Here is a 9971-nt window from a genome sequence, read left to right as displayed (position 1 = left end):
TTTAAGCCAAGTATGAATGGAGATGAGTGTAGGATGAGTGGCGCGATCTTGTAGTCTTGTTAGTGACTAAGGCCGACATATTCCTTAGACACAGCTGTTAATTAATAGCCCATACAGCTAATGGCAACCAAGAGACCTACAGTTCATAGTGGAATCCAAACCACATTTTTGCCTTGGTATTATCGAATTGGTCTAATTATCAGGATAGTACTGCGTATAGTCGTAGTATTCACTAGTGCGGACGTTAATCCACACCAGGGAGTATCACATCCACAGTGCATGCCTATAAATATCCACAATTTGTGACCTCCTAGTAGTTGGATTACAGGACATCGCCACCACTGTAAGACTTTAGGACTTGCAAGACTTGGGATGTTAAGATGTGTATTTCCTCTATCTTATCTAAGCGTATAACTTTACTCTGCATTGCATACTTTACTCCTTGGTTGAAATATAAACAATGGTTTACAATAGTGATGTATCGATTCCAAAATTTATCGATTCTCAATACTGATACAGTTTTTTAGACCCTACTAAATTTTCTGTATGGTTATGATTATCCTATATCAACCTCTCTTTATAATTTTATATCCTTATTCAAAGTAATTATTTGGTAATGGGGTGGTTTTTAATAATGCAGCAATGACAAATTCTAACTAACCAATTCAAATTTAAACCGTTCCAAACACATTAAATAGCTACCATATCGAAGGTCTAACAAAGTTTTTAATCAAGCTGAGCTCAAGGTAGTATGTTGATCATCTCCTACAGTTATGGAGACATCTTCATCGTTTTCCAATATCACTGCAAAGTCCTTAATCTTCTTCAGTCACGGAAACATAATCTGTCTTCTGTGGTTGCGCCAAATCCTTAGTACAGCTCAGTGGTATCGGAAACATCATCGTGGTCTCTCTCGATGGCGGCCAAATCCTGATCACCTTCAGATGTGTTGACATTGATATCATCTCCCCTGATTGCAGCAAAATTCTGATCACCTCCTGCAATTGTGTAGACATCATCAAAGTCTCCTGCGATCGGGTAAAATCCTGAATATCCTCCACAGTAATGGAAAGATCATCATTGTCATCCGCGATTGTGCCAACATTTTGATAATCTCCGGTGGTTGTGAGCACATAATCGTCGTCTTCCGCAGTCACGGAGACTTTGTCGTCACCCGCAAGCTGCAAAACCATTAGTCTTCGCAGATGTGTCAGGTATCGGAATCGCTATAGACTTTTGACGATCTACTCTTGATACTGATACCAATATAAAAATATCATTGGTATCAAGAACCGACAGATCCCTAGTTTACAAATAGACCATTTTGACTTTAAAGTTATTGAAATCAGAAATGATGAATAGTAATCAGCTTAACGTACTTAACAAGTATCGTACAGAAAAATACCTAAATAATTGGTCTTAAGATGGCACATACAGGAGAATGATAGTATCTCAGAGACCAATTGTGAAGAATTATTTGTTAAAGTCACTTTATTAAGGAAACACATTTTGTGTATTTATTTCTAACTAGATTTTAATGTAGAGTGAATAGAGCAAGAAACATTTTGTAGCTTTGTTGTTGACCAGTGACCAAGACTAGCTGTTTATTTGACCAGAAACTATTATTAAGGCGAGTACTAAATCTCTGGTAACCAATCACTTATGGTATCAAGGAAAAACGAGTGAGTTATAGAAAATGGATGTAAAAAAAAAACATTGCAGGGTTAATCAATTTATATTTGTTCATATGATTAGTATTTATACTAACTTCAAAACACTTGTATACTTATTATTTATGTACATCGATTAGTGATCAATGTTCACTGATTGAAATTTACTTCTTTAATATAGGTCAATATTTACTTCTTGCGGCTTCCTAATAGTCTTGCCTTCCATGATTGAACTAATCTCCTCCGCATCGAGTGTTTCATACTTCAAAAGAGCTTCAGACAGTTCTCTAAGTTTGTCCTTGTGAGCGATAAGGATATTTTTAGCTCTTTTGTAAGATTCTTTCAGGATTTTGTTGACCTCTGCATCTATCAGGTTTGCAGTTTGAGGACTCATCAGGGTCCGGTTGCTGTAACTCGATAACCCAACCTCGTCTGACATTCCCCACTTTTGAACCATCTTCGACGCCAGATCAGTTGATTTCTCCAAATCACTAGATGCTCCAGAGGTAACCTTTTCTGTTCCAAATATGAGTTCCTCAGCGGCCCGGCCCCCCATCATGGTGTCAATCATGGCTAGTAGTTGTGTCTTTGTCACATGGTAATCATCTTTGCTGGGGATGAAAGACGTGTGTCCCAGAGAAGACCCTCTAGCAATGATTGAGACTTTATGCAGAGGTTGTGCGTGTTCTGTGAAGTAAGCCACCACAGTATGTCCGCCCTCGTGGTAAGCTGTGATCTTGTTCGTTTCTTCATCCAGTATTTTCGATAGTTTCTCCGGTCCCATCAACGCCTTATCTATAGCGTATTCTATATGTTCTGCAGTGACGAGTTCTGTTCCCAACACAGCTGCCCTCAATGCGGCCTGGTTCACCATGCTCTCTATGTCTGCCCCAGTTAAGTTGGTGGTTACTCTTGCGATTTTTCCTAAATCGATATCACCATGGGGCACTTGACCCAAGTAGTGATTGAGCAGCTCTGTTCTACCTGTGTAATCCGGGACAGAAACGTTTACTTCAACGTCAAACCTTCCTGGCCTCAGGAGGGCTGTGTCTAGATCACCTCTCCTATTTGTTGCTCCTAATACAACGATTCCGCTGTTGCTTTTGAACCCGTCCATTTCTATCAGTAACTGGTTGATTGTGTCGTTAGCGTGCGGATGCATATCACTCGATGTTCGTTGTTTTCCTATAGAGTCGATTTCGTCAATGAAGATAACACACGGGGTGTTTTTCTTGGCTAGTCTAAACAGATCCCTAATCCTCTTTGCTCCGAGGCCGACAAACATTTCATCAAACTCAGCTCCGGATTTGTTGTAGAAAGGCACTCCAGCCTCCCCAGCAATAGCTTTTGCCAAGAGAGTCTTGCCTGTTCCTGGCGGACCGACAAGAAGAATTCCTTTTGGTAGTTTTCCTCCAAGTTTAGTAAACTTTTCGGGATTTTTCAAAAACTCAACAATGTTTTTCAATTCCTGTTTCGCTTCGTCTGCTCCTTTCACATCACTGAATTTATAACTCGACTTTGTCAAATCTGTGCGGACCTGAGGAATTGACTCCAGAGACTGAACCTCACGAGAAATCATTTTTATCATTTTTGCACATGAATATAAAATAAACACCAATGATAAGACAAAAATGATGATTAACAAAAGTGATACTATTAATAACAACTCTATCGTCCAAGGTAGATGCAGGACATGATTTCCACCATCATCAGTATCATCGCCGTAACCATCATCGTTGCCACTCAAATAATCCTCCATTTTCCTGTTTCTCATTATTTGTTTTTGAAATTGTGTTTGTGATGATTATTTGAAAGATTCCTAACAGCTGTTGGGTGTTTTTTTTTCTAACAACAGGTTATTCAATGCAAAAGAAAGAACCATAGAGTTATTTCATGGAAGAAAAACATATTCTTATTACATTTTGTCATGGTCTATTATATGTTATATGTGAATGTGAATTTCTTCCTTAAGTGAGTCTTACGTTCTTACCCCAACCAATATGAAGACCTATTGTTATTGGTTCTTATTAAGAAAAAATGACTTTATTTAAACAAAGACTGTTGAAGATTTTCTTAGTTTTGGGGGTTAAACCAGTTAGTAGGTTAATAAACAATCTAAACTTAACATGAAACATAGACTCTATACTACTGTAGATAAGACGTTCTAGATAAAAACAGAAAAAATAAGTCACAACCAACTAGTATAACTATCTATACCCTTGCCAATTTATGAAAAGAATCTTTACCCATTTTAGAAAAGAGATGATGGTATGTGATGCAAGGTTAAACATTTTTTAAATTTAATTTTACTTAAAAAAGTATACAAAACACTTAGTACCAACTCTAGGATTGTGATTTGGGGTAGTTGTCCAGTAATGAATCTTGAAAGATAGAGTGAGAGTGGGTGGAACGGATCAATGTACCCAGCAGCCACCTGTAGCCTCGAATTCTTGCAGACATTCTTTGAGATTTATGTAAGCTGAGGAAATAAATACAAGGGAGCCCCAACTATGATTTCCGCTGAATATGATTTTCTATTTAATTAATTATCATTCAAAATAAGCATGTGTGCAGATAGCACATTATGATAGGGTACAAAACACGTAACTGTAGCGAGACGAATAATGCAATATCCTTTTACCTTTTCAATACTACATACATTGTAATTAACAAATCATTATTCAACAAAGACATCATAACATGAATAATAGGTTTTTAAGATGAATGAATAAAACCTAAAACTTACTATTTACAATATTTAAAAAATATGTCGATCACAGTTCCATCCGTATGAAGGCATAAAGAGTAGTGATTTACCTGCTCCAATAAGGTTACAATTATTAATAAAAGTAGCCTATTCAAATATTAAAATATTAACTTTTTGCCTCTTGTTTACAACTAGACTGTGGTCAAAAATTCGAAATATGGTATACTGTAATGTAATGTTGAGCTAAATAAAGTACCTATACTATTTCTTACATCATACTGCAGCAAAAACAGGAGTTTTCAATACATGCATTACAGGTAACTTCATTTAGGGAAGTAGTTATTACCGTAGGTGGCACGGTAAGACCATAGACTAACCAACACAAGTAGACTTCTCATCCCATTGTAAATTTTGAAGCACGTTTTTCGTGTCTAGTTCATGTACGTGACACAAAGGCGCTAGTGTCGACGAAACTTTGTTTCCATTATTTTAGGGTTAATTTCTTGATTTGTGCTTTACTGTTTGGTTATATAACTAGGGGGCAAGTTATTGTTTATGATTAAATCGTATTATTTGGTTAAACGAGGTTTTATATGGCTGTAATAACGGGAAACAAATTGTAAACAAAACACGACCTCTACATAAACCGTACATGAACTAACAATAAAATTGTCTTCAGCTGTTCCATAAGGATGAGAAATCTACTAAGGGAGTATGTTTTATCTATGGTAAGACCTAGACCCGGGACCGATTTACTTTTTCATTTTGATGTCCCCAGAGGAAAAACACACCATTCGTTCAAATTTTTATATATGTATATATATATATATATATATATATATATATATATAGACTTATATATATATATATATATATACTAGCTGACCCGGCGAACTTCGTATCGCCTAAGTTATAGGTTTCCCCTAAGACAGACCGATGGAAAGAAAGTACCGTTACGTTTAATTTTCAAGATGATCTCGTTCGCATCGCTCAATCACGTCCTGGTTGAAGTTTGTTCGCTACGCTCACTCACCTTTGGGTTGGAGCTCGTTCGCTACGCTCACTCACCTTTAGGTTGGAGCTCGTTCGCTGCGCTCACTTGCCTTCAGGTTAGCTCGTTCGCTACGCTAACTCGCCTCCAGGTTGAAGTTCGTTCGCTACGCTCACTCACCTTTGGGTTGGAGCTCGTTCGCTACGCTCACTCACCTTTAGGTTGGAGCTCGTTCGCTGCGCTCACTTGCCTTCAGGTTAGCTCGTTCGCTACGCTAACTCGCTTCCAGGTTGAAGTTCGTTCGCTACGCTCACTCACCTTTTGGTTGCAAATTAGCTGTTGTCATAAATGTAAAAGAAATAATAGTGCTGCACCCTGTTGGTAATCCTTGTAACTTTAATGCTATTGAACATCATAGAACAGAACCAACTTGTTTAACACGTTCGCTACCACAATTATATGGAATTTACGTTCGCATAGACCAGCGACGCAATTGTGCGTCGACTCGTTTCTCACAATAGACCACCGACGCATATTTGCGTCAGCTGGTCACATTGAAATGGACTAACGACGCACATTTGCGTCGGTATTCTAATGTTATTAAACAGCGTATTTCTTAGCAACGGTCTATTTTAAAACCCGGATTTTATCGTATCGGTCTAGAGGGATATCTGCCGCAAATGTGCGTCGCTTGGTCCGTGGATATGACGATTGGTTACGTCACACAACAGTTGGCAACATTGTTGTTTACATTGTGTATTCCGCGACATCACAGAACAGATGTAAACGTTATAACCTTTGAAGTTTTGGCTAGTGTTTAGTGTAGTTTCTTTAGTTGTTTGTGTAAAAGTTTGAAACAACCAAATTTACAACGACGCTTACGTGCGTCACCTGGTCTATTGAAACGAAAATGTAATATTTTTAACTGGATTTCGTTAAATAGACTGACCGACGCATATATGCGGCGTTTTAAAATTCGCTCATACCGAAAAATAAAAACAATATTTATTGCTTACTAATTCACTTAAGGTTATTATGAAGTCAATTAGTCCATTTAAACGATATTTCTCTTTTGGTCTGTCGGCAATGTTATTCCTATATCACTTGGTCTGTAAGCAACGTCATGATCATTCCTTTTAGTCTGTAAGAGTGACCGGACCGACGCAAATGTGCGTCGCTCGGTAGCGAACGTGTTAATTGAAACAGCTGTTAAGATTCATTAATTCCATTTCTCATAAGGTTAACATGGGAAACTCCAGAGCCACGGGGGCGGAGCCCTTTTAAGAATTTCGAAACGGGAAATAGTTTACGTCCGATTCGCATACCTACAGAATTTACACACCAAATTTCATAACGATCGGTGAAGTCGTTCCGGAGGAGTTTGCAGACAAACACTGTGACACGAGAATTTTATATATTAGATATATATATGTCCGTGAACGCGATAACTTGAGTAATTTTTGTCCGATTTTGATGAAATTTGGTTTAAAGGTGTAAAGCGGGATAAACTTGAATGCGTTCGCGAACCAGCATGATCGGACCATGGGAACGGGGCTTTACGGGGGGTTTTATGGGGGGTTTTATGGGGTAAAAATTGGTTTTTCTCACTTTTGACCCTCAAAACACAAAATTTCCCAATTTCTCTTTAGACCTTTTTAAAGAGCTTAAAAAAACAATTAATTTAGTATATAAAAGTATTTTTGTTCGGTTAATAGTAACGGAGAAAATTAAAAAAATTGTAAATTTAAAATTCCCATGTTATTCTTATGGAGAATATTGTTAAATGTTGTAGTTTGCTTGTTTATGGATAAATTTTGTATTTTGATCAAATTTATTTATTTTGTACTAAGCTACCAATATTTTACAAAAAACATACTTTATTAGTTTCCTTGTAGCAGCAAACCTAGGTACTCGTTAAACCTAATCTTATTAAAATATATTTAATTGAAAATCAATTAAGACAAATGGAAATTCGCTTAGTCAGCAGGTTTGCTGCGGCGGGGGTTTTTTCTTTTATTCTCACATCAAAGTTTGTGGTTTTTGTCACGACTCTTTTTCTTTTTCTTTCAGACTTCTAGATATTTTCTGATGGCAGCTGGCTCAATTTTTTTTAACTTGTGTTTTATTTCTGCTCTGCAAATACACTAACACGTGTATTGTTAAATTGGTGTATTAAAAATAGAGCACAAATAAATATGATAGATATAAAACGTTAAGAAAAATGGGATGAGTGGAGGATGAGTGTAGATAGTCTGCAAATAGGAATTCCATTAGTGAACCAAAGATACGATTGAGTTTCGATACTGAAAGTAGACATTCCATATTGACGTGAGCCAGACGGATCATTGACTCTGGATATTGCAATTAGGCACTCCATTTATGTGAAAATGAACCATTGTCTTGGATTCTCTCTGCAAAGTAGGAAATTCATTTACGTTAACCAGTAAGCTTTCACCCGACAAAGAAACACAGTTAATAATTTTTTATTTAAGTAGAACCAGATAATAATAATAATAATAATAAGTATTTTAATAATAATTTGTTTATTGTAGTCGACAAATACATTGCATTACAAATGTCAGATAATATTTGAAAAAACAATACAAGTTATTATTTACATTTGGTCAGAGGTTTTTTTCACACCAGTGCCTGAATTTTTTTCGCGACATTTCCTAGAATTTAGATATCCCAGCGTTTGTTCATGAAATCGTCGACAGAGTAGAGCACATTGGACACCAAAAGGCGTTTTAACCGAATTTTGAATTTTTTTTTGTTTTGGCATGTTTGATGCTGGCAGGAAGTTTGTTGAGGATTGTGATACCAATCTGCGATGGCAAAGACTCGAACGCCCCACTTCTATGCTGCAGAGTCCGGTAATCGTCCCTGCCCCTAGTCTCATAATGATGGATGTCTCGGCCCTGAACACATAGAGTCCATTGCCTGTTCCAGTAAATCTGCTTGGCTTTTCTCTTGACTCTTGACTCTGTCTTAAGCTGGATCGAGTGACCACAAACTCACTTTGGTCAAAGTTAAGTAGAATCATTTTCTTGTTGCGTAGACTTAAAAGTGATGCCTTTTGTTTTCCTTGAATATGTTTTTTTTTGCTTTTTTCCAATCTCACATTGGGTATGGTGCTAGGCTATGGGGTCATTCTAGCAGGACCAACAGTGTTCTTCTGTTGCAAAAAATAGCAGTAAGAATTATGCCAAACACCGAACCCATTGCAAACCATTGTTCAAACTGTGTGGTGCAATGACTATTATTAATACTAGTGTACATGTTGCTCGAAATCGAGCAATTGCAAAGAAGTACAGGAGTTATCTATAAATAAATGGCTTGATTAAAAACTAATAACAGTCATAATTTCCGATTATTTTAAAAGAGTCGACAAAGAGTATTAACCAATGGAAATACTCACAATTTACATAACAGTCCTATTCCAGTTTAAAGAGTTAATTTTTAACTATCAAACTGCCCATGGACGGGAAATGGTAAGCTTACAATTTAAGTCAACGTAAAAAGGCTGTCAGCTTTTATAATGTACCATATACCTAAGCTATTTAGCCAATTTGTAGACAATAAGGTGTAGGCTACTTTAAACTCTACAGAACAGAGTTATGCAAAAACTGGCAGAACTCTGAAATGGTGTTATTTATCATAAGCATACTCACATGCCAAATCATTAAAATAAAAATTTAATAATTAATAGCTTATATCATTAAACACAAACCAACATCCAAAACTATACCCCTTTGTCAGAGCATATTTTAAGGGATTTCCACTGGGCGACAGTGGTGCCGGATTTACCGGGGGGTCTGGAATACCCGCCCCCATCAAAAAAGGGGGGTCCTAGCCCCCCCCCCGGAAATTTTTGCATAATTTTTAGTGAAAATTACACATTTCTATGTATCTTTTAATGAATTTTTTCGATTATATTTGCTTGTAAATAGTCCATTTAATCTCACTTAATTACGTATTCTAGAAGGTTGTAACAGGCCAAGGCTCCCTTCACAACCTCTTAGGCCAAAATCATAGCTCAATACTCTAAATTTCCGTCCGCGCGCACCACCATTTTGAGGGTGTCCGCGTCAAACACGTCCGGGCTAAACACGGAGCCAAAATATTTCCATAATGTGATTTTTTAAATTCCAATACATTTAAAATTTGAATTATTAAAAAAAATATGCTGGCACCACCCATAGTCACTGGGCGACAAAATCCCAGCACATTTGTGTCGCCCAGTTAACATGTTATTTTATGCCCTGCCCTTTGTAATACAACATAGCTAATTTGCACATTGACTGTTTACAATTAACATATGTTCTTCTTCTCAGTTTTAATTTTTGGTTCGCAACGGGAAAAATCTGTTTCATAATCATTGAAATAGATTTATAATAAATAATCTATCATAAAGTTTAAGATTAAATAAACCTACCACATAGTTGTTTTGTTTTTTTAGATCAGCTGTCTGAAATTGTGAAATAGGCATTTGACAGTTCTGGTTGTTTACATTTAAATGTCAAAGCAAATGTAAACATTGTGAATTTTCTCATGCTTCCATGGAGACAGATTTTTAATGTTTAATTTCTAACAACAGCTGAAG

At 36.8% G+C, this 9971-nt stretch overlaps 1 protein-coding gene across 1 annotated transcript; it reads right to left on the bottom strand.

Moving 5' to 3' along the window:
• Positions 1 to 815: 815 nt before the first annotated feature.
• LOC128984988 (ATP-dependent zinc metalloprotease YME1L-like) lies at positions 816 to 3249 on the bottom strand. The gene is made up of 2 exons (XM_054404362.1): positions 1864 to 3249; positions 816 to 1181 (listed from the first exon to the last, which is right to left on the bottom strand). Exons 1-2 carry the CDS (start codon positions 3247 to 3249, stop codon positions 816 to 818), a joined length of 1752 nt encoding a protein of 583 aa, XP_054260337.1.
• Between the last annotated feature and the right edge of the window lie 6722 nt (positions 3250 to 9971).

This window comes from Macrosteles quadrilineatus, unplaced genomic scaffold (genome assembly GCF_028750875.1).
Source record: "Macrosteles quadrilineatus isolate MER2022 unplaced genomic scaffold, UCM_ALF_1.0 Scaffold_2__2_contigs__length_208266976, whole genome shotgun sequence".
NCBI classification, from domain to species: Eukaryota; Metazoa; Arthropoda; class Insecta; order Hemiptera; family Cicadellidae; genus Macrosteles; species Macrosteles quadrilineatus.
Note: the sequence above shows the minus strand (reverse complement) of the source record. Positions and strands in the feature narration are given on the sequence as shown.